Source organism: Chelon labrosus, assembly GCF_963514085.1.
Source record: "Chelon labrosus genome assembly, chromosome: 9".
NCBI classification, from domain to species: Eukaryota; Metazoa; Chordata; class Actinopteri; order Mugiliformes; family Mugilidae; genus Chelon; species Chelon labrosus.
Genome location: NC_140359.1, coordinates 17,905,072 through 17,930,128, shown reverse-complemented (window position 1 = coordinate 17,930,128; position 25,057 = coordinate 17,905,072). Strand labels below are relative to the sequence as shown.

At 43.6% G+C, this 25,057-nt stretch overlaps 1 protein-coding gene across 2 annotated transcripts; it reads left to right on the top strand.

The window, feature by feature from the left end:
• Positions 1 to 406: 406 nt before the first annotated feature.
• Positions 407 to 24,564, top strand: LOC311493106 (transducin-like enhancer protein 1). Of its 2 annotated transcripts, XM_084551650.1 has the most exons (20): positions 407 to 794; positions 1,136 to 1,236; positions 2,016 to 2,079; positions 2,797 to 2,841; positions 7,339 to 7,401; positions 7,535 to 7,639; positions 11,182 to 11,398; positions 11,732 to 11,748; positions 13,928 to 14,041; positions 14,229 to 14,282; positions 14,404 to 14,553; positions 14,663 to 14,801; positions 15,061 to 15,263; positions 16,624 to 16,700; positions 16,866 to 17,115; positions 17,265 to 17,512; positions 20,247 to 20,394; positions 20,547 to 20,697; positions 20,893 to 20,969; positions 22,689 to 24,564. In XM_084551650.1, the coding sequence occupies exons 1-20, from the start codon at positions 771 to 773 to the stop codon at positions 22,794 to 22,796; spliced, it is 2,355 nt and encodes a 784-aa protein (XP_084407776.1). In that variant the 5' UTR covers positions 407 to 770; the 3' UTR covers positions 22,797 to 24,564. The 2 variants fall into 2 exon arrangements, with proteins under 2 accessions (XP_084407776.1, XP_084407775.1); XM_084551649.1 differs by lacking the exon at positions 407 to 794 and having other exon boundaries at positions 1,007 to 1,236.
• Positions 24,565 to 25,057: the final 493 nt, after the last annotated feature.

The following is a 25,057-nucleotide window of genomic DNA, read 5'->3' as shown; positions in this document are numbered from 1 at the left end:
TGTTATCAAAACTAACGACATATTTCCTCCTTTTTTCTTTGCGTGAAATCTATTTTTGGACGCAGCTTTGCATCCAAACTGAACGGGGAAGTAAATATATCAGTTTTTCTTAACCGCCGGCTAACGACCGCGGCGAGTCAAGTGGGAACTCTTCACTGCAATTAACTTGTGTGGATTTGTTTCTGATGCTGTGACAGAGACCGACTCTCTGCGGCTGTCTGTCGACGGTCTACCGGCTTCATTTGTGCCTTGTTTGTTTGTTTGTTTGTTCGGTTGGGCGCTGTGTAATCGGAATACATCACGTCCTACACGAAACTGGAGTGACTGAGGTGGCTGCACCTTTTTTTTTTTTTTTTTTTTTTTTTTTTATAAATATTTCTCACCTGGTTCTTGCCCTCCTCTTCCTCACCCCTCCAGCTGCCTCCGGCTAATGAGCCGTTTCCCGTGTTTTTCCGGTTGATTTACGAACTCGCTCTGCCGGTAGAGCGGGGGAGAGACAACGACCGAGAGACAAGCGAGGAGCAGGGATTCACGTCGGTGGATCCAGACGGAACGGCGACCGTTTTTTTTTTCCTTCTTCTTCTTTTTTAAAATTAACGACAGTTGGTCCTAACGACAGTTGATCCTAACAACAGCGGCGGATGGATTCGTCTCCGTGATCGGGACCTTCCTCCTTCCCCCTATTTTTTTTTACACTGCCCTATTTTATCCCTCGTTACCGGGATTTTAAGAAGGAAACGTTTGCATCCTCCCCCCCACCGGAGATAACAATGTTTCCCCAGGGGCGACACCCGGTAAGACTCTTCCCCTCCTGCTTACTACTTCACCTGGCTGTGACCGAGTTTCACAGTCCGGGAGAGCAGTTGTTCTTTGTCTTAGTTTCCAACAGCCTCCAGGCTACCTACATGTTTGTATCAAGCTCTTTTCTTCTTGTTAATTGGATTCTGTATTTACCCTGAGTAGCAGAGTGGGGTTGATAATATTGTTTGTTTAATAACGGTCTAACGATTAGAAGTTGTTGACATTACATGTGAGCCTGGAGAGGATCAGATGCATGCTGTAGGGCACATAATGAGCCACTATGATGTTGATAATCCTGTGTGTGTATGTTTCTGTGTGTGTGTGTGTGTGTCAGGCGCCCCATCAGGCTCCAGGCCAGCCCTTCAAGTTCACCATCCCAGAGTCGCTGGACCGCATCAAGGAGGAGTTCCAGTTTCTTCAGGCACAGTACCACAGGTGGATAACGCAAAACACACAATTCACACAGACAGAGAGAGAGAGAGAGGTGCCCGGGCCAAGTTTCCCCATTGTCACCCACGCTCTAACGCTAAAACCTCACCCTAACCACAGTCATCCCCCTTACCATAATGAACAAAACCCCAACTCTGGCCTCAGACTAACCCATAAACCTGGATTAGGTTCACATGCACAGACAAAAGCGCACACATCTGCGGCAGGCATCAGCGTTAGCGCTTACACTGCGGTAGGTCTAAGTCTTGGTGATGGGTGAGAGCCAGAGTGTGGCGTGTGGGCTCAGGGTTTCATAAATCACTCCTTATTTCTCCCTCCCCACCCCCCACCCGTGCATGTGTGTAGCTGTGTGTTAGGAAAAGACTGCCCAAGTGTGTGTGTGTGCACTTGTGGGTTTTCTTTCGCTCTATGTGCGCGCATTTATTCATGCTGTCGGGGTTGGGTGTGCCACAACAGGTGAAGACTGCTGACCTATGCGGACAGGATGTGTTGTTTTCGTAGGTGACATCCTGATTTGCATATGTAAAAGAGCATGGTGAAAGCAAACTTCATACACTTCAGCATTAGTGTGTAATAGTAATAGTTAGCAAATGTAGAGGGATGGTTTTAGACATTACAGAAGTGGATTTGTATGGAAGCCCCATGGCTGAAGTACGAGAGACAGTCAGCATCTGTTGAAGTCAAACACGCTGATAAATTTGGGTTGAATGAAAGAAAATTTAGATGTTTTGAGTTTCTTTTAACAGTGTTTTTTCTTTTTTCAGCCTCAAACTGGAATGCGAGAAGCTGGCCAGTGAAAAGACCGAGATGCAGAGGCACTATGTCATGGTGAGATCCTTGCACTCATTTCATTCGCCCCGGCAAAGTCACACACACACACACACACACACACGTTTACCACAGTTGAAGTGCCCTCAAGGAAAATGTTGTTTACCTACCAGGTGTAGTGGTGAAGCCGATTTTGAACTGTTATATGCTCAAACACTGATATGTTAATAATCTAAACTCTTTATTGAACCCGAACGAAGAACAGAGACATTAAGAAGTAATACCAACAAGGAAAGTAACACCTGTTTTTACGGCGCACAGATGTTGTTCAGATTTTCCTCGCTCAGACGTGCTAATGAAGATGATGAGTGTCAAATTACTTGTGGCTGTGTTACGACTGTGCGCAGCGTTGATTAAACTGAGCGGAGAGGATGAATCTGAGCCCTGAATCCTCACAGGGGTTTTTAAAAACTTTGATTATGTGTCACATAATGAATGAAGTGCAGGTAGCACACAGCGTGATAGGATGTGAACACTTCTTCAACTTCAAACTTAAAGCGTCATGCTGTTTCGCATGAAGCAAAGGCAGGTGTGTCTACCATTTTATCGTCAGGGTCAGAGTAAAGTTTGTTTGCTCTGTGAGAATTTACACGGTGTAATAAAACATCCTCACATGTAAGGCTGCACACATTCTTTTATTTTTTTATGTATTTATTTTTTATAAAAGTTCAAGATTCCTGTCACTCACCTGAACTTCTCACTCTCTCTCCTCCTCAGTACTACGAGATGTCGTATGGCCTCAACATTGAAATGCACAAACAGGTATGGCTGCTCATCTGTCTGCCTCTTGACTACTTTCAGCATCTCCTTGTTTGTCTCTCTCTCTCTCTCCCTCTCTCCTCCCCTCTCTCATTGCAGGATTTTGATGTATTTGGTGTGTGCGCGCGTGTTGACGTGTCCTTGTGCACCAATACCCGCGTGTGTGTGCGTGCGCTTTATCTTAACGTGTGTGGATGTGTGTTTATTTGTGATCGATGGGGCTCTGTCTCCATTTCCCCAGTTAGGGCCGGGCCGGCTGAGCCCAGAGGCAGGATGAATGGCTCTGTAGATTGATTGGTGCTGTCTAGGGGAGCAGCCTGCTTTATTACATTAGAGGGGCAGGGCTGGGGAGGGCAGAGGAATCGATCACGGTGAAGCCGACAGAGGAGATACAGTGGAGCTCCCCCCTTTTTTTAGAGGCTGGGAGGTTAAAGCACATGAACACACTTTGGTAAGGCAGACGCAAACATGAAATACGGAATAACAAGGACACTGTTTTAAAGTACATACAGAAAGGCGTAAGTAATGTATGCAAACACAAGGACGTGGACACTACAGTACAGTTTGCACATAGTAATGTATGCAAGGTTATACAAAGTTTAGTTTATGCAGAATACACATACAGGGAAATGCAAACATTCTGACATTGTTAAGCACGTATAAGGAGGGAAAACTCTCACCCTCTATCTCAGACACACAAATGCACATTTCCCCACAGGAGTGGTGCAGGGCTCAGAGCGTTTACCAGTAATTACCACAGCTATCGACCAGTCAGACCAGAGGAAATTGGAGGTGGATTGGCTTGGCTGCTTCACTGAAGAGTGGGGATGCTTCTCTGCCTCTCTCACACACACCTTCCTCTTAGTGTTTTTTTTTTTTTCTCATGTTCTCCGTCTGCTCTTGTGTTATCCTCCTCTTTTTATACCCCAAGTTCTCTCCTTTTCTTTTTGCCTTCCTCGGTCTCCAATAACAGTTATGGGATCTCTCCTTTCTCCTGCTACACCCACACCCCCCCACCACCGTCTTGCCTTTTTTTTCTTGGCTCCTCTTTCGTTTCATGTCCATGTGAAGCTACTGTTCTTTCATTGTGAGGGCGATGCATCTCTTCCTATTGTCCACACACACACACATAAACACACACACACACACACACAGACACACACACTAAAGCTCCAGGGGAGGTCATTAGCTTGGGGCTGCAGTTGTCAGAGCAACAAGCTTCTGTGGGCGGGGGGTATGGGGGATTCAGGCTAACAACCCACCTCCTGCTGAGGATGTGCGGGGGTGTGTGTGTGTGTGTGTGTGTGTGTGTGTGTGTGTGTGTGTGTGTGTGTAGTGTGGCGGTAATGCTCCAATTATATGTGTAATGGGAAGCCTGTTCTCTGTTGCCGCATTGTGTGTGTGTGCGTTTGTGTCTTTTCTCTGCATCCTCAACTTTTGTTTACCCATTGTTTCATTTATATGAGTCATCTTGCGGATGTGCCGTGTTGAATCTTCAAAATGGATCATACGTATGGATTATTTTTTCCGATTAATCTGTTGACTAATGAATTAACCAATGAATAACGAAACAAACTTCCCCTAATAAACTTTTAAATGTGTTTTAACCATATGTAAACACATAAAAAGACCCCAGAAGGCCTTGAACCTTCATGCTGTGATGCTAACCCCTGCTAAAGGTTGCCTACTGCCACTTATCTATGTGGTTTAGTTTTATAGGTGTATATGTGCAGAAACAAACTTCTTTCAACTCTTAAATCAACTTGAAAGCAGCGCTGCCACGCTAGCGATTTGCATTGAGATTAGCATCTGCTCTCGAGACTTGTGAGTTACTTTCTCATAAAAAAAAATAAAAATATGAGGGCACAATGACGCTTCCCAGGCTCTGACCAACAATTAGATTTACCGTATTTTCCGGACTATAAGTCGCTCCGGAGTATAAGTCGCACCAGCTAAAAAATGCATAATGAAGAAGAAAAAAACATATATAAGTCGCACTGGACTATAAGTCGCATTTTTGGGGGAAATTTATTTGATAAAATCGGAGACCAAGAACACATTTCATCTTGAAAGGCAAGTTATAGTACTAACAATAGAACAACGGGCTGAATAGGTGTCTGGTATGTTAACAGCTATTCAGATAACTATAGCATAAGCAACATAACATAACAAGTTTACCAAACTCTCGATCTCACTCCAAATCACTAAATCCATTGAATTCTTCATCCTCTGTGTCACTTCTGAGCAACTCCGCGAACTCCGGAGGTAGACGGCGCACCGCCGCTATTACGCAGGAGTAAAATAAGTAGCAGATACTGGCACACAAGCCTAGAGTGCCCTCTCGCGGCTGTCAGTGTGAAAATAACGAACACGTGAAATTATATATTTTAATGTATAAGTCGCATCTGAGTATAAGTCGCAGGGCCAGCCAAACCATGAAAAAAAGTGCGACTTATAGTCCGAAAAATACGGTAGTACTTCACGGTTCAGGTGCAGTGGGGAGCTACAGCGAGTTGTGGCAGCCCATAAGTTGAAAGCTGTGTTACTTCTTATTTTAGTTCCACCACATGTTCTTGTGCATTGATTTGTAATGCCGCCACTCTTCACACCTCCCGAGTGCGGTTTTGTCCTTTAGCACAGATCTTCTGGCCTGACCTGATAGTAGCCAGTCGGACTATTCTCAGACGGCCTAATCAGTGATCCTCTATACAAAGCTAATTATAGGCTTACAACTCAGGATTCTGAGAATGGATGTGCAGGTATAGTCCGCCTGGTATAGCTCTTTATTTAAAAACTTCGTAAAGGACAGAATAAGTTGGCCATTAAGACATTGAGTTACGGTACATGGGAGTTAGAAACTCAGGAGCTGGCCATGATCCAGGTCTCTTAAAGGTGGAAAGTATCTTTTTCAGATCCCTCAATTTAATTTATTAACACTTAATTTTAGGATAATTCTGAAAACAATGGGAAGATGTATCGTATGAATGCCGCAGAGTAAAACATTTTTGCAGTTTTTCGTTGATAGCTCTCACATTATGTGCTCCAGTGTATCCAGATGTGTAAATTAACATTTCAGCCTTTTCAAGTGAGGACAAAACTACATGCACTCTGAACGCTTTTGATTCTGTATTCACTTTGATTCTGGATAAAGAGTTTGAACATACTTAGGGTGAAGATGTTCAACATTTTCTTATCTCTATTTGTGCTTACTTTTACTTAGCATATTTACCTAACTGCCTTATCTACATTTTCCTGGGTATATAAATCGGTTATGTAGCCAAGGACGATCTTTTTTACTTGCAGTTATACTCCCAAGTCCTTTTCCGGGTTAAGCAGTTTCTTTTTTAGCTCAAGACTCGTTGTGGATACACTCGCTCTTGATTTACTGCGTCCAAGTACATAATTGGCTGAACCGTGACAGGAACAGTTTTTCGGTGAGCTGGCAGGTGTACGTGTGACCGATATGTTCAGTGAGAAGAAGTGCCGCAGCTGAAGAGGACGTCTCCACTTCGGCTTTTCAGGAATTGTCGATCCCATTTAAATCGTTAAGTGCTTACGCCGTGTTGGTTGACATTTGTAACCTCCGCTAACCCCCAAACTGTTAGAAGGATTTCTGTGAACTTGGGTACAGACATTAATGTCTTTCTCTGGATCAATTGTAATTACTTTGATGTAATTTTTAAGTCTACGCACACACCCGCAGACGGGATATGAAAAGTATTTTTTTGGGCTTGCTCACTGACTTTTGAAAAGTTTCCATAAGCCCTTATATCACCAGTTTGTCTGTTAGGTATTTACACAACAGCCGGACGTAGCCCTTCAAAGCTTTCACATCCAGGCGTGTGTGTATCTATTTATGTGGGATGTGTGTGTCTGATGAGCCATTACTATGTTTCATGGCTCCTCCAATTCCCTCTTCACCCTGGACGTCTTTGTATCAATTTGATTGGATGATATGTAATGCGAGCCCTCTTATCTGATTTGATGCCACTGTGGGGGTATCTGGTTTCAGCCAATTGTAGCCACCTCCGGGGGTTTAAGGGGCAGGCGGATGTGTTGGCATGGATACTGGGGGAGAGCAAATGAAGTTAGTAGCTGATGAGATTATGTTGAAGTGCTGATGGGAAGAGGGACAAGAACACAGAGGACAGAGAGAGAGAGAGCAAAAGAAATAAAACAGGCAAGAGAGAAACCTGAGCTCACAATGATAATTAGAGAGGACAATCTCATTGTGTGTGTGTGTGTGTGTGTGCGCTAGTAAGGCTGAAAATGGCACACTCTGGATTTGTGTGTGGAGAGCATTGTCGTTAAGGTATTACAGTCTGGTATGGGTGTGTGTGTGTGTGTGTACTCGGAGGCAGCCGTTTCCAGATTGCCGATGTGTGTGCCCTTGTATTACTTTATTGGTGTTACTGAGCAGCTGTCTTTTGTAAATGAATGTAATTATGTTATCAGCAATTAAGTCTCTTTCTGTCTCTGTGTGTCTCTTAACTTCGTCAGACTGAGATTGCCAAGAGACTAAACACCATCTGTGCACAAGTCATTCCCTTCCTCTCACAGGAGGTAAGTATGTGTGACTTCGAGCCGCAGACGATGCTTTGTATTATGTTTATTCACTCTAATTGTCTTTGCTGATAACTCTTTTACTCCCAGTATTCACCAACATTGTGTGTGTGTGCGCGTGTGTGTTTTACAGCACCAGCAGCAGGTGGTTCAAGCTGTGGAGCGAGCCAAACAGGTGACCATGGCAGAGCTCAATTCTGTCATCGGGGTACGTGGACTGCCAGGTCTTCCACCTACCGTGTGTATACTATTACTTCTTCTTTACTTATATAGTATTGTCTTTATATGCCAGTATGGCCATTGCAAGATGCGTTAGAGCTCAGCATGCTAACTGCACCAATAGATAAGATACTTTAAATTTGAAAAGGGGGATGAAATACTCTACTAAACATTGAGCAACATTGAACACATTGCAGACAACAAAACATGATGAAAATACAAAAAAAAAAAAGGTAATTTGTTGAGCTATTTGTTTTGGTACTACCCTTCTAACTTTTACACCTGCACCAATACGGCTAAGTCGATTTTAGGCCTCGTCCACACGTACGAAAACGATCTTTTCCCCCTCCGTTTTCCCTGGCATCGTTTCAAGAATATCTGCGTGTCCACACAGATCCGTTTCAACACGACTGAAAACGCTACTTCATATTCCAGGCCTATAGGTGGCGCTGTTTCAGTTTCAGAAATTCACCAAAAAACGGAGAGGAAGAGGCGGAGCATGCGCACAAAGCTTGAGCGCTGTTTACAGATCGGCTTTAGAAGAAACCAAACTCAAGGAGAAATGATATTTTGCCCTGGTAACCCTAATAGGCTCAATGTCTTCTCCAGCAGGAACACGAGCATGTAGTCCGCCATTGTCAGGGTTCCCACGCGTCCTGGAAAACCTGGAAAACCTGGAAAATGATTGACCAATTTTCCAGTCATGGAAAACATATGGAAAATGAGAAAAAAGGTCAAACGTCCTGGAAATTATTAAATTATCCTGGAAAATTATTTATCCTCCCACTGCCTTCTGAGCGAATGCAAATGGGTTAAAAGTTATGCGCATGCATGTCTTCTGGGCAACGTAAGGCACAGCGCAGCGCCCCACGTGACACTACCAGCAAATCAAATTTGATTTTGTCGCTGGTTTTAGCACAGAATTTCTGGCTTTAGCGACTTTTCAGACCCCGCTCCTAGAGACAAAACTCGGGACTACGGTAAGTTGAAAAGTGCCAGTGTTGCTAGTATCATTGAGCGGGACAGGGGAATGTAGCAGCTGAAAATGTCCTGGAAAAGTCCTGGAAAGGTTAGGAGTGGGAACCCTGATTGTTGTTGATGCTGTTATGAGACGTCACGCGGGATATAAGAGGTGGAAGGCTGCTCGAGGGGTGTGCCGATGACATCATCGAAACGCACTTCTCCTTTTTTCGCCGTCCACACAAAAACGCAAGAGGTCCGTTTGCGAATTTTCTCCACCCTGGGACCCGGTTTCAGAAAAGTGCGTTTTAGGGCAATGCGTTTACAGGATACGTGTGGACGATCGTCCAAAACGATGCAAAACAAATGCGTTTAGACCAAAAAGCGTTTCCCTTAAATGTTAGGAATATTGCTGACGGTGTTTTAAAGGAGATGTTGTCATTTTCAATTGCTTGGTCACCAAACCCAAGTGCACAAATAGTTTTATGGAAACTGTGGTTCCACTACAAATAAAAATGGCTTGTTAGTTGATTGATCTGTTGAACTGATCTCTGTCAGCCTAATATGACAGATGGGGCTTGACCAGCTATTCAGACCTGAACAGAACAGGCTCTTAAAAAAAAAAAAATAATAAATAAAAACTTTTTTTGCTCGGTGTTTGGCAGTGATGTTGAGCTAAGAAAAGAATTTGAGACAGAGTCGAGCTGTTGGTGATGACAACTTTATGGGTGGTATTGGAGACGGGCTATTACTCGGCCCTATGGGAAGCATAGGGGCTTGATTGGCAAGAGGAGAGGATATGGGTTTTAGTCGAGGGAAATGTGGGAAAGCCTGGGGGATTGGATGGTAGTTTGGTTGGATGTGGGGTTGGGCTTGTTAGTTGGCGTGGACTGATGGGGGTCTCTGTTAGTGTGTGATGGGGTGAGAGGTGGATTTGGCAGTTGCTGTTTGAGTCTTAATTGCAGGATTTTAGTGTTTGTAAAGGGGGGGGGGGGGGGTCACGGCGTTGCCCTTACACTCCCCTCTTCCCATCTCCTCTCGTCTCCCACGCCAGCCTGTCATTCACCCCGTTTGTGAGTTAAATGAGTGTAATGAAGCGTGTTGCCCCTACCTCTACACACAAACCCCCGCACAAATACATGCATACACACCAGCTCACACTAACATCCCATGACAAACCGGGCTCCCCTTGCCTCCACCAATACTTCCCCTCCATTTACTCTCATCGGGGGTCCTGTTTGTGTATCCAAGTGTGTGTGTGCGCTTTTGCATCTGTTTGTGTGTGCGTGTAGCAGAGCGTGCATTTCTGTTATCCACAGAAAACAACAGGCAGGGGTAGTATGGTTGAGTGAGGGTGTATGTGCCTGCCCTTGCTTATCTAGACTCTGTGTATGCATGTTAGTGTGATCAAGTGTGACGTGTGGGTGTGTTTATGTTTGATTGTTTGGCAGGCAAGCCAACTCTGGAAATTGAGTATGTGTGTGTGTGTGTGCAGGCAGGCATGTGGGCTGAGGCTAAAAGACTATTTTGTTGTTTCGCTTTCATTCATCGGGGGAGGATACAGAGAGAGCGAAGGATGGATAGAGAGGAAAAAAGAAGGCGGAGGCTCGGGGAGAGGGGGGTTGGTTAGTCAATTAGGTGAGATAAAAGTCGGTTTGACCTTCAGCACTCCTTCCACCCCTGCCGAGTCGCCTCCTGTGCCCCCCCCTCCTTCTCCTCTTCTCTCCCTCCTTCCTCCTCCCCTTCCCGCGGCGAATCAGTGAGCTTGGATTCCCGCGGCTACTGTCTGAGGAGGCAATAATGATGTTTTGGAACACAAAGGCATTTCACGCTCAGACGAGCGCCTGATTTGGTGTGAAAGAGAGAGCAGGGCTGCCAGCCAAACTCGTTCTCCCTCCCTCTCTCTCTCTCTGACCCTCTTCTCTCCTTCTCTCCTCCCCTCAGCCGCCTCACTCCCTCACAAGACCTGACAGTGCAAGCAGCAGCTGGGGCTCTCGGCTGCCTCCCCCCCCGCTTCTCCGTCATTCTTCTTTTCCTCCCTTTTCCTCCCTGCCTCCCTCCCCCCCCAACTCCTCCCTCCCCTCCACATCCTCAGGCCTTGGGCTGTGATCCCAGCTGTCAGTATTGTTCAGTGTTTGACCCCAGAGGGAGGAGGGTGTGTGTGAGGCGGTGCGTAGAGGGAGAGGATGTGTCTTCACCACCTTGTTGAGTGCAGCAGCTTGTTGAGGTGGTGTAAACCCCAGACACTGAAGTAACTGTCCCATCTGTTGAAGACTTAAATAGGGCCAGAAGTCTCTATTGATTAAGTTACAGAGTGCTATTGATTTTTACTTACTGGTGTCTCTGGTTTATTCACAGACACTGAGTTTTTGGTGTCAGATGTCGAAGTTTTGCACACTTGAACACTACATTATAGCGTTTTATGTTAGGATGCAGTGAACAAGCAACAAATTGCATCAATTAATCAATTAATTATTGCCATTATTGGTCAGCCTGTAGTATTTTTAGCTTTGCATCATCCCTGAACATTTCATGTTTTGTCTTTTAACTAACCACCCCTATCTCTTTCTGTTTTTTTGTCCCCTCCCTGTCGCATAGCAGCAGCACCTATCCCATAATCATGGTGGTGCCCCCGTCCCCCTCACTCCTCATCCCGCCGGCCTCCACCCCTCTCAGCTGGGCGGTTCAGCTGGTCTCCTGGCTCTCTCAGGAGCCCTTGGTGGCATTCCTCCCCATCTGGCAGGAAAAGATGTTGGCGATAAAAAGTCTCACCTGTCCGGACCAGACTCACACCCTGGAGGACCTGACCACTTGAGGGGTGAGGAAACGTCAACTCCGCCACAGAAACACCACCACAGAAACACCACCAGAAATAAACGAGGGGATTATTATATTCTAGTCCTGTTGCCGTACAGTGTGTGAATAACCAAATTATCAGGTCATTCAACTCAGTCTGTTTATTTTGTGTGATACATTGTTTGCTTTTTCAAATAAGTTTGCCCTTTTCTGACTCTGTTTACTTTCAGAACAGTGAATTCTTATAAAGATATTGCAACTCATTTTCTTTCTTTTCTTGTTTTTTTGGTTTTTCTGCTCCGCTGAACATCCAACCCTGACCTCAACCACATGTGTGTACTTTCAATGACAATAGAGCGAGAGCCCGGCACCGTAAGTACTTCTCTCTGCTGCAGTGTTTGCTCTTGTGACGAAAAACCCTATTTTATGTTTGTTTTTTTTTTTTGAAGGGATTGTGTGATTTGGGAGATTTTCACATCTGAGATACAGTTTGAGGAAGATTAGTCTGTCAGTTGCTAAATGTCTGTGTCACTAAACTCACAGGAAAAACAAATTTAAACAGTCTGCTCTAAGCAAACTGCATTTTATTTACCTACACGTGATGTTCTAACCGTTTAGATTTGTACTTGTAGGTACTGACAGATAAGTCTATATACAGCCGTTCTGTTAACTCGCATGTTAATTTACTTAGAAACAAAGGTCTTGACGGTGAGAGCAAATGTTTGCTAAGTGAACCTGTAATCCAGGTAGACTTCATCTACTGTTGCAGGCTTTTTATCTTAATACATTTTATTATCAAAATCTTTAGTGCTACAGGAATCATCAAGTTTATCTCATTGTGTCTTTATGCATAAAACAAAGCCACAGTTTCACGTCCAAATAGCTTACCCTCCTTTAGTTGTATATTTTGACTTTAGATAAGTCTGTGTGTGTGTGTGTGTGTGTGTGTGTGTGTGTGTGTGTGAGGATCTCTTGGGTAGAGTTTTCGCCTGCCTGTTTAGTTCTGCCCTAGATCTGCTCTGAACTGTTAGGTTTCTTTTCTCCTCCAAATGAGCTTTTTAGCATGGTCACACACACACACACACACACACACACACACACGCATACACCGACACACACACACACTCACGCTCGCACTTCTTCAGCCTAGCCTGCATTGTTGTGCATATTTAACACCTCAGTGAGCAGATTACCCCCTTCTCCCCCTCCCACCGCCCCTGATCCCGCGCTTAAAGACTCTCATTGTGTTTAATATCACCACCGCTGACAGGGGAGGGCTTGGGAAAGGGTGGGGGTAAGAGAGCAGCAGTCATATGACACTGAGCTTGTGTGTGTGTGTGTGTGTGGGTGTGTGTGTGTGTGAGTGAGAGAGACACCATGCTAAAAGCGAACAGGGCATAGTGGAGGGGGGAAATTGCTTATGTTTTGCGGGTCAGTGCTTCTGTGCTCAGCTCACTAAAACCTTTCAATAAAGGGGGGAGGAGGAGGAGGGAGGAGGACCAGGGGGGTGGAGGAGTGAAGGAAGGGGCCTTTGGCAAAATACAACCCCCCCCCCCCCCCCCCCATGCCTCTTTTTTCCTCTCTCGTCTCTTGTCACCCTTTCTTCTCCTCCACACTCTCACACCCTCCCTCCATCTTCTCTGTCCTCTAATCTCACCCCTCCCTCTCCCCATTTTTCTCACCCTCCTCCTCCTCTCTTAGCTATTCCTCCTTCATTTACCCTCTCCCCCCCCCCCCCCCTCAAAGCACAAGGCCTCACTCCCTCGCTGGATGTGTGCATGCGCATGTGTTTGTGTATGTTGGATGCACATTTCATTGACAGCCTGAGACTATAATGGACTCAACATGAAGCTTTAATCCATTAACAATAGGATCCGTTGGTCAGGAGGCCAGGGGGAGGCAGCTCTGTGTGAGTGTGAGTTTGTGTGTGTGTGTGTGCGTGTGTGTAGTCTTGGGATACTGGGGGACAGAGGAGTGTTATGCAAGCAATACACACTCACAGTCTGTTACACACTTGATCATACACACAGGCTTTCACAGTCAATTACACATTGCGCACACACAAGTAGACACACACACACACACACACACACACACTGAAGTCAGTGCAGCTTGTCAGAGCCAGGAGAGGGAGCACTGATAGATTTTGAGAGCCACTTAATGTAATCATCAACTTCAGAGGCATGTGTTTGTGTGTGTGGCTGGGACTGGCTTTGGTCAAGTGAGAAAAGAGGTTGCCGTTTAAGCGTTAGTGCTGCTTAATTCACGCTTCTGTGAACTATTAACCTATTTTCAGTTAAGAGACTGTTTTTCTAACCTGCTCTACACATAGCCAAAGAGTTCTTATAATTAGTGGTAGATGCTCTAGTGAGCTCATGCAGAAACAAACCACAACCTGAACTGTAAAAGCTAAGATTCACTCACCTCGTCAAATCTTTTTTGTTTCTCCTCTGCTTTGTCCTCCACACTCTCCTTTTTCTCGTCTTCCTATCCATCTCTTGTTTTAAATCGCCTTTCTTCTGATCCCACTGTGCTCTGCTTCCATCCGCAGAGTAACTCATTGCTGCCAGAAAGTCTTAGGAACTCAGATAAGCGACGCAACGGACCTGACTTTCAAAATGACTCCAAGAAACGCAAGGTGGAAGACAAGGACTCCAGCCACTATGTAAGAAATGGTTCTAATCTCTGTGTGTCTTTTTGTCTGAAGTGAGGAAAAATAATTTCTCATGTGTCGGTGTTAATTCGTAGGTGCATTTTTTTTGTGTTTGTGTAGGTTTCTCAGCTAATGAAAGGGCAAAATTGCCACGATCACTGGTTTTCTAACTGATTATCTAATTGACTGACTTCCTTAGGATAGCGACGGAGAGAAAAGCGACGACAATTTAGTGGTGGATGTCTCGAATGAGGTCAGTATGTTTTGATATTTTTCTGTAGGCCATTGCTAATATTGTGCTAACTCTCAAATTAAAGTTGCATCACTTTTGTGGCGGTAATTCTGTTGTAATCGAATCCTTGTTTGTCCACCAGGATCCAGCCTCCCCTCGTGGCACACCTCTCCCATCCCCAAGAGAAAATGGCTTAGATAAAGCACGTCTCCTGAAGAAAGACCCCTGTAGTCCAGCCTCTACTGCATCATCGGCCAGCTCCTCCTCGCTCAAGTCTAAAGAGATGACAATGGTAAGGATGGAAAAGAAAGAGTGTTTCATTTGATTTTGTATAATGCTGGATAGAAATGGATTGATTGAGTGAATATAGTCTGAAGTGACCCTCTTCATTTATGTGGCAGCGGGATAAAGCAGGTACACCTGGGCTAAAGTCAAGCACACCCACACCTAGAGGTGACTCCACGCCGGGTCCAAGCTCCACACCTGGAATCCGGCCAAGTTTATCAAAACCCCCCTCCATGGAGATCCCACATCCACCTAGTAAGTCCAGTAAATTATGAATGATGAATGGCTTCTGCTCTAAATAGATATGTTTAGAATACTCCTTGCATGTGCAGAGATTCCCAGAGTCAGCTTGATGTGCAAGATACATCTGATTGCCTGCAATCAGAGTTTGATTAGAAAACTGTTTGTTTATGCTGAACATGTCTTGTTGTGGCGAGGCTTGTATTTTGAATATGAATGCTTGTTTTTCTTTTCCAGTTTTAAATATGCCACACTCTTTTGCTCTTCTCTTCAGCTGCAGGTTTGCGAACTCCTCTGGCTGTGCCGGGTCCATATCCGGGTGCGTTTGGTATGTTGCCCCATGCGGCAGGGATGAACGGTGAGCTAGCTGGTGCTGCCGGGGCTGCAGCCTATGCTGCTGGACTGCACAACATGTCACCTCAGATGAGTGCCGCTGCTGCCGCGGCCGCTGTGGCTGCGTATGGCCGATCACCCATGGTGAGTGGATGGTTGACTCACTGAAGTGACATTTTATACCTCCATCTGTTGCACCCCCAGTATGAAATCACCATAAGCAGCTTGCAGTGTGTAAGATAAAAGAAACTATATTACCAATTCTTGTAATGTGCTTTAAAAATCTGAACAAAAATGAGCCCAAGTTCTCCTGCTGCAGTATTAAGTCACAGTGGATGTAATCAGACATTTAATCACAGATTAACAGAAATATCAAAGTGAAAACAAATCTAAATACAAATGAAACACATTTATTTGGTGCAAAAATTATTCCGCCTTTTCAAGTCAGTATTGATTAGAGGCTTCTTTGGCAGAAATTCCAGTTGTGTCTGGTATCAGGTGTGGACATCTGTATGCTTCAGATTTCATACCGTTTTTCTTTGTTCAGTCTCCAGCTTTTGTGAAGTTGCATAGTGACTGTCGGTGAATACAGAGAGTGAATTTTCAAGTCACGCTTTCTACTTTTGCTGCCTTCATCTGATTTTTTTACTACCATGTTTTTCTCTTTGCTGTTTTCCCTAAAGCACCTGGGCAAGACCTGAGCCATAAAACAATGTAACCTAGTCCAGGCCAAATTTCATCTCTACTATATTCTTTCCATTTTCCATCACTGACCTTCTGCTTCCCTGAGGAGAAATTCTGAGTAACACAACAGCATATTGAACAATCTTTTGTCTTCATAGTGTTGCCTTTTTCCAGTGTTCGCAACATGCGCACCATGCAGAAAACATTTATCCTGTATTTTACGTATTCTGCGTTACGTTTCCTTTACTTTGATGCTAAATCTTATTACGGCATTGAGGAAACTACTCCCTCGACTGTAATTCAGTGTCTTAAAATAATAAAAAAATACGGACGTTGAGGGGCGTGAATACTTTTAATAACCGCTGTATATTTTAAGTGTTTAGAGAGTCAATAGTTGCACAGCTGTATTTCTCTGGGCCGTATGATAGTATTTATACAGTGGATACGCCAGTATGCAATACATTCAGTCGCCTCATCACTTTTGGCTCTATTTGCATAGTGTTCATTACACTGTTTAAATAGGTTTAGTAGACTCGCAGCTGTGTCTGGGCAACACTTGATAGCAACTCGGGTTGTGTACTTACCAGCTGAGTGTGTGTGTGTGTGTGTGTGTGTTGCACCAGTACGGACAACTCAGCCTCTGTGTGTTTGCCATCTCTTATACTTGTCATTCAGATCTGGTGGGTGTGTGTGCTTGAGAGTGTCTGTTTGCTTTGAGCTCACGAGTGTTTGTATTTTCTTCCACCTGTGTGCGTTCGGGCGATTCCCATAGGAGTGTGTTTGCACTGCGCTCTTAAAATGTCTTTGTTCTCTCCTCAAGGTTGGGTTTGATCCTCATCCTCACATGCGTGTTCCTGGAATGCCTCCCAGTCTGACAGGAATCCCTGGTGGCAAACCGTGAGTGTGTTTGTGGATACTTCAATGTAGAACAAAATTCCTCCTAGGGAAAAGAAATATTTGTTTTTTCTTTAACTTTCCATCTCTTAATCCTTCTATTTTTCTGTATTTTTCTTTTGCCACCACCTGTTCCAATACGAATCTCTTCTTTCTTTGTGTCATCAGCGCCTATTCCTTTCACGTTGCGGCCGATGGACAGATGCAGCCGGTGCCGTTCCCCCCAGATGCTTTGGTGGGCCCAGGGATCCCTCGCCACGCCCGCCAGATCAACACACTGAATCACGGAGAGGTGGTGTGCGCCGTTACCATCAGTAACCCTACAAGACACGTTTACACCGGAGGGAAGGGTTGTGTCAAGGTCTGGGATATTAGTCACCCAGGAAACAAGAGCCCTGTGTCCCAGCTTGACTGTCTGGTGAGTGGCGTGTTTATATAGTACAACATGTCAGTTTGATTAGGACACTTCTGTGTTTAATAGTTTGTTCAAAACCAGTCACAGAGTTGTGTTTGCAGACAGGAGTAAATACTTAATTAATCTTTCTTTGTTTGTGCCGACCACATCAGAACCGGGATAACTACATCCGCTCATGTCGCCTCCTTCCTGATGGTCGGACGCTTATTGTGGGAGGCGAAGCAAGCACGTTGTCAATCTGGGATTTGGCCACACCTACTCCCAGGATTAAAGCAGAGTTAACATCATCAGCACCGGCATGCTACGCTCTGGCCATCAGCCCGGACTCCAAGGTCTGCTTCTCTTGCTGCAGTGATGGAAACATCGCAGTCTGGGATTTACACAACCAGACACTCGTTAGGTAAGAGATAATTGAACGATTCTAGTGGGAAGTGTGCTCGTTTTCAGTGTCATTCTTCGTTCACACACTAATATTTTGTTGGACCGCCTTTAGCTTTGATTACAGCACACATTCGCTGTGGCATGGTTTCGATAAGCTTCTGCAATGTCACAAGATTTACTTCCATCTAGTGTTGCATTCATTTTTCACCAAGATCTTGTATTGATGATGGGAGAGTTTGACCACTGCACAAAGCCTTCTCCAGCACATCCTGTCTCATGCTCTCTGAACCACTCTTTCACAATTTGATCCCGATGAATTCCTGGCATTGTCATCTTGGAATATGCCTGTGCCACCAGGGGAAAAACAATCCATTGATGGAATAACCTGATCATTCAGTATATTCAGGTAGTCAGCTGACCTCATTCTTTGGACACATAATGTTGCTGAACCTAGACCTGAGCAACTGCAGCAACCCCAGATCATAGCACTGCCCCAACAGGCTTGTACATTGCTCCAGAGTTCAATCTTTATGCTCCCTAGCAAATTGAAGCCTTTTTTTCCAGTTAGCCTCACTGATTAGTGGTTTTCTTAAGACTACACAGCTGTTCAGTCCCAATCCCTTGAGTTCCCTTCACATTGTACGAGTGGAAATGCTCTTACTTTCACTATTAAACATAGTCCTGAGTTCTACTGTTGTTTTTCTTTGATTTGATTTCACCAAACATTTAAGCGATCGGGATCAATCAGGATTTGTTTCCGACGACATTTCTTCCTCCAAGACGATGGTTCCCCACTATCCTCTAGGGGTGGGAAAAAAAATCGATTCTCCGATGGATTTCGATGTTGTCTTGAACGATTCTGTCTCGATTCAAATAAGTTCATAATCGGAATTTTAAAATTAAATTTTTTAATTAGTTCGCCCACTGCAATATTCTGTGCGCCTGCTGCGGAGCTCAACAGAAAACTCTACTCTCTGGCCTACTGATTCTCTGCTATACACGCATGCACACTTAACACACGTGCGAGTTGTTTACATGCAAAAAAGTTTAAGCGCCGATAAAATGGCTGCAATGGCGAGCGCTAGACCAGAGCCCGTCTACGGAGAGCCTCGCCACTCTCTATTAAGTCCCATTGTAACGAACAGTTCAGAAGCCGGAAGTTCACTGAGAGTGGAACTTCTCCCCTTATTGGACATTCTCTGGCTCAACTCATACGACCTGCACCGGCTTCTTTAAAAGCTGCCGTATGGCAGCATTTTGGATTCTATGAGGTTGGAGGCAAGATGGACAAGACTTACACCGTTTGTAAGGTCTGAGGAATTCAAATCAAATACTTTAGGAAATACAATGAATTTGCAAAGCCACATTTCACGATACCATCCAGAGTTGACAGAAAAAAGGGGACCCATTCCTGATGCCAGCCATCTGTTTTTCTTTCTCTAATGATCAACACAATAGTAGGAAGTGATTTGCAAATTCTGAGTAGCAAACTCATATTTAAGAATCTGACCAAACTAAAATATGTGTACATATCACAAAATTTTAAATCAGGCATGGAAATGTACATTAAAAAAAAAAAAAAAAAATCGAGATTAATCGATAATCGTTTTAGAATCGAATCGTTGACCTCTGAATCGGAATCGAATCGAATCGTGAGATTCCCACCCCTACTATCCTCCCAGTTATTAATAATGTGTTAGACAGTTCTTAACCCAGTTTTAGTAGTTTCTTCAATCTCCTTAGATGTTTTCTCTGCTTGATGCATGGGAATGAGTTGACCTTTCTCAAACAGACTAACATCTTTTCCACAACCACAGGATGTGTCTTTAGACATGGTTGTTTAAGAAATGAGAAGCTGCTCATTGCATTAGTTGGGGTTAAATAACTTGTTGTCAGCTGAAAGATAATCACCCATGCAGTAATTATCCAATAGGAGGCTCGTATCTATTTGCTTAGTTAAATCTATTTTTTATTTTTTTTGGCCAGGCAGTGTATATGTGGCTCAGTTAGACTGGGCTCAGACTACAGTAGCATTGGACAGAGTTATCCTTGATTAATCTGTCCTGACAACAGGAGGAGAAACCGAGGTTAGGCCCAGAGTATGTAGTAATGTGAGGGGTTTACAGGGTCCAATGTTAAACTACTTGCAGATTCACGGAGTCCACTCAAACATGTGGGATCTTAAGCATCTAAAATCAGGATGATTACAGTAGTCAGCGAGAGAGACAAGTCTACGAACACATGGATGGTGTCTAGGGTAACATTAACTTACTCATTAGTGTTGATACATATTATATTACAGACTCACCTCCGGAGTAGACGATCTGGCACGATAATCTAAATGATATCATGCAGCGGGTGTCGCACTGTTGTTTTCAAAACTTGTAGTGTGTGTGTGTGCTTGAGATTAGATTGAAGAATATCTGTGATGTTGGTTCTTAAGTGATACATCGTGATTTCAAAATCAAAAAGGACCCCTGTAGTGTGAGGGCATCTACAATCACTTCCTGTCTTTTCTAATCTCCTGCTGACCTTCTCTAATTTGCAGACTCAGTCGTGCTTGAATTAACTTTTATGATTACAAGATGAGGCAGAAATTATAAGAGCGGCTGCTGATCAGAAATACTGTAAGCTCTTCACATTTTGGTAGCCTGTGATGCATACCAACTGCCCAGGCAACCTGATGCCTAGTGTGTCTTTGTTTAAGCATTTCTTTCTTTATTTAACTGAGGATGTATGTGTGCATCCTGCAGGCAGTTCCAGGGCCACACAGATGGAGCCAGCTGTATCGACATCTCGAATGATGGCACCAAGCTGTGGACCGGAGGCCTGGATAACACCGTCCGTTCCTGGGATTTGAGGGAGGGGCGGCAGCTGCAGCAGCATGACTTTACGTCACAGGTACGCCCATAAAACCACACCGACAGTATTGCCTCATTTAACCTTGAAAAACTGAATGGCGTGCCGTGTTTTTCTAAACACTTAAGAGTTGAATCCCCCCCAGTGAAATTAAATGCAGTGTTAATACAACGTTTCCTCTCTCTTCTGTCCAGATCTTCTCTCTCGGCTACTGTCCGACAGGGGAATGGCTCGCTGTGGGAATGGAGAGCAGCAATGTTGAGGTCCTTCATGTCACCAAGCCTGACAAATACCAGCTACATCTACACGAGAGCTGTGTACTGTCACTGCAATTTGCCTACTGCGGTAAGCACAGGGTTTTGCGCTACGTAGTTCTCCGTGTATTTGTTTTCAAATGCAGATTTTTTTTAGAAACAAGGGAAAAAAACATTGTGGTAAATATTGGCTTTTATTTTTATTTTTATTTTTTTCTCTGTTAACTATCTTGATGATGTTGTCTACATGAGTTTGCTCATTGTTTGTGTGTGTTGCTCTACACAGGAAAGTGGTTTGTGAGCACAGGGAAGGACAACTTACTGAACGCATGGAGGACACCCTATGGAGCCAGCATATTCCAGGTTGGTACAATACGTCGCTACATTCAATATATTATATAACAGAGAGCCGAAGTCCCGCCCCCTCTACTTCCGGGTTATGGGACCTATCTTTTGAAAAAATATGAACAGCAGTCTATGGCGAAAGATAAATTATTTTCGACTTGTGCCTTGGATTATACATATGTTGTTTTTCAGAATAAAAAATTATTTTACATGTCAAGAATGTCACAGTTTGTCGCCAGATAGTTAAGTATATGGAAAATACGTAATTAAACGAACTACAAGTCCCGCATGCTGGCGCGTACAGAACCGACCAAAACTCCCTTCCTGTAACTACAGCTCTCGACATGACCCGATTTATAATGATTTTCACCTCGTTTGATGCTTCTGCCTTCGTCCTGGAAGAAGACGGTAATAGGGTTTAATCCCGGGAAACGGGATTCCCGGGAAATCTGATCAAGACTATTTCCCGAATCCCGGGAAAGGTTATGACGGGAAACGGGAAATATATATTTATTTTTTGTTACACGTGCGCTTCTATTGTTGTCTTACGTTAACGTTGAATTCAGTGCAGCAGTAGGCTATAGCCTAGAAATCCACGCACCATAGCGGCAGCAAATAGCAGTAGGCTACCAACCTCCTAATGATGTCTGCCGCCAGCTTTGTTAGGCCTTAAGGTGAACCCTGTTATCGTTTCATCCCGCTCCACAGTCTGGCATCAACACAATCTTTAGTTCATAAAACATAACGAGTCATGCTAAGCTACCCAAAAAAAGTTCGTCGCAAAAATTCCAGTCGATTGCCGATGCGTCTATGTTTTATGCAGAACTAGTTTCTTCAGAGCGTAATAAGATCTTGGTCGTGAGTGGTGGCACGGTTGGTCACGTGATCGTTCTACACCAATACGGTAGCTGCTTTTTGGCAGATAGGCTGTCAGGCACGCAGCTCACTTGATCACGCAGCAGAATTGATCATTGCAAACTTTGTTGATATGGACATAAACTGTGTTTCTTGCCCTAATAATGTTACAAATAATATAAAACATGCTGGGAACGCATATTTGAATGATATCGATACATTACTTGGGCAAAAACAACAACAACAAAAAACAGCTATTTCCCGGGATTCCCGGGAAATGGGTCGTCTTTTCCCGGGATCTGATTCATCTAATTTTCGGGAAAAATATTAAACCCTAGACGGTAAAGCTCAACAAGGAGACAGCCATAGTTCTCAGACGAGAGATGTAGTTCACTAAGCGATCTCATACAAAACCTAATGTTGTTCAGCTTATTTACGTCAAATAATTTATCTCTTGACGTGAAAAATTATCTTTTAAATTCATCATATGTGAAATTCATGCCACAATTCGAACGGGACCAAAAAATAATTATGATCTCGCCATAGACTGCCGTTCATATTTTTTCGAAAGATAGGTCCCGTGACCCGGAAGTAGAGGGGCGGGACTTCGGCTCTCTATATAGATTAGGGAAAAAAATGCCACTTTTAAAGTTGCTGCTTCAGCTTTGATAAACCAAACCATCACAGCTTTACATTCATGCATCGAATGAATCAATACGATAAAAGTTCCCCACGGCTGCTGTATCTTCCGTAGTTTTAATTGAAATGAGGGCATCAGATATAATTATATTTCATATAGTACATTTCAAAGTACTGTAGTACCAGTCTAGATACTCATCTTTAGTGGAGACTGATGCTTTTCCCTTTTCTGTCTCTCTCTAGTCTAAAGAATCGTCCTCAGTGCTAAGCTGTGACATATCTGTGGATGACAAGTACATCGTTACCGGTTCAGGGGACAAGAAGGCCACTGTTTATGAGGTCATCTACTAAAATCATGAAAGGACAACGGGGACATTTCTTCTTTGCCGCACACCTCATACGTTTCAAGAGATTTTTCACGTGGAACCAGAAATCGCAGAGTGACCCTAAAAGGCACGGGAGACGAAACATTTCACAAGCACACGTCTGCCTGTTGTGCCTCTGAACACGACTCTAATCTGCTGGGAATTAACTGGATGTGAATGGAACTGGAGGAACTGTTTGGATGTTGGTCTCTGCTGCTTTCTGAGGCGGACTGATTTGGGATTAGTTACAGGGACCAGATAATGACCAAAGGAGACTCTGGATTGTTTTTGACTCGAGCCAGCTCTTCAGATGACACTGTGCTGAACATCAGACATTGAAACTCACTAAAGTCAGAGGTACAGCCCGGGACAGAGGCGCCAAGACGAACTCGCATACAGAGGAGAAGAAGCAACAGCAGACAGATGAACGTTTTATAGACGGAGAGAGACGAATATATTTGTGTTTTGTTTCCGACAGACAAAAGAAACATAGCCTGTTGATCTCTCAGCAATGACTCTTTGACCTTAGAACCTCAGCTCACTGTTCTGATACGCCTACACTGTCTGAGAAGTACCTTTTCTGTCTTAACAGTAAGTCCTGTCCTCACTAACTGCACTGTAGTGGTAGCCGTCCACCTACACGCTGTACTTAACACTTAAGATACCCTTACGGTACATTTTAATCATACTGAAGGCTATGCTGACTTGTCTAACATTGTGCTACTCTTAACTTCTGTTCTGAGTTAACTGATCCTCACGTGTCCCGGTAGTTTTTTGATAATTTCTGAGGGAAAAGGATTCCATGTACTGGAGAAAAATGAGCTTTCAGAACTAGATAAACCTCAAAAACAGGAGAATGTATTAAACATATTGCTACGGAAGGTTAAACTCTAGTAGACTTTCTGTTTCTTGTGATCCTGGCTGAAAGACAAATTAGAGGAAACCTTCAACTAAAACATTTCAGAGATGGAATTAACCTCAAATCCTGTTAATCCTCCTTTTTGTAATATTCACCCACTTGGATTGCTGGAGAAACGTTGACGTGAAGCTATATTTCAGCACAAAGACGGGAGAGAGGGAAAGATATACCTTCGTACTGTGATTTCCTTTATTCCATTTCCCTTTCTTCGTGTACTTGAGCAGCGTAGTGCACATGTTGATGGCGAGCCCTTTATTCTCACAATTAACTGAACCGACTTGAACACTTTTACCAGAAGCCCTGCGTTTATCATTGAAACACATCATGGCGTCTTATCGTGTTGCTGGTTGATTACGCTTCCTAAACAGATACCAACTATCTTAACGTGGGATTTTATCCGCTTGTATTTAGAGGAAGTTAATAAAAATAAAGAGTTTCAACCACATTCACTGAATAAATGACATAATTCTTGCCATCGAATGTTGTCACTTGAGTTTAGACACCTTGAATAGTAAAACACCGTCATGTTCAAAGAATAATATAACACCGTAAACTAAATTAAGTCTTATGGAGGAGGGCAGTGAAGGTCCGTTTCAGCCATTTTAACTCATTAATGTCATGTCTGTGCTTACACTTTTTTTTTTTTTTCCCCCAGTTTTGTTTGTAAAAATGTATATACATATGTTTTTGTTTTTGTTTTTTTTCTTACAAGACATGCTTTTTTTGTACGTCTTTTACATGGAAAAGAAACATCTAATCAGGAGAAATACTAAATGGTCTTAATGCTAGTGAATCTAAACTGATTTGAAATGTCTAGACAATAAATGTGTTTTTTTTTTTGTAAATCGAGTCTTTGAATTATTCTTCACGAGCATCTCACCGGTAAACTTTCTGACGCATCACTGATGGAGTTTAAAGAATCTCTATTGTAAACAAAAGGTAGTTTAGGGTCCAGATAAAATAATTTTAATAAAATTTGGATGATAGAAGTAATCAAGCGGTGCCTTCTTTACAGTTTCACAAAGATCATATTGCTGAAACTCTTAAAAGGAGAACAGTCTTACCTTTATTTGTCTTTGTGTGGCCAAAAATATATAATTAATGGAGCATAAAAGTCACTCTACTTCTACGTTTTCTTATTTCAAATCTTTGTTACTGATGAAAATGAATTTTTGACCAATGACATGTTTCTAAATCCTATTAACTTCGTCATTATGAAGGGGAAGAGAGAGGGGTTTCAAAAGGACGCCTCCAGAGTGCGTCCTCTCCTTCAGAGGTGTCACATACATTAAAACGTTTTCTACACATAGCCTAGCTGCTCCATCAAA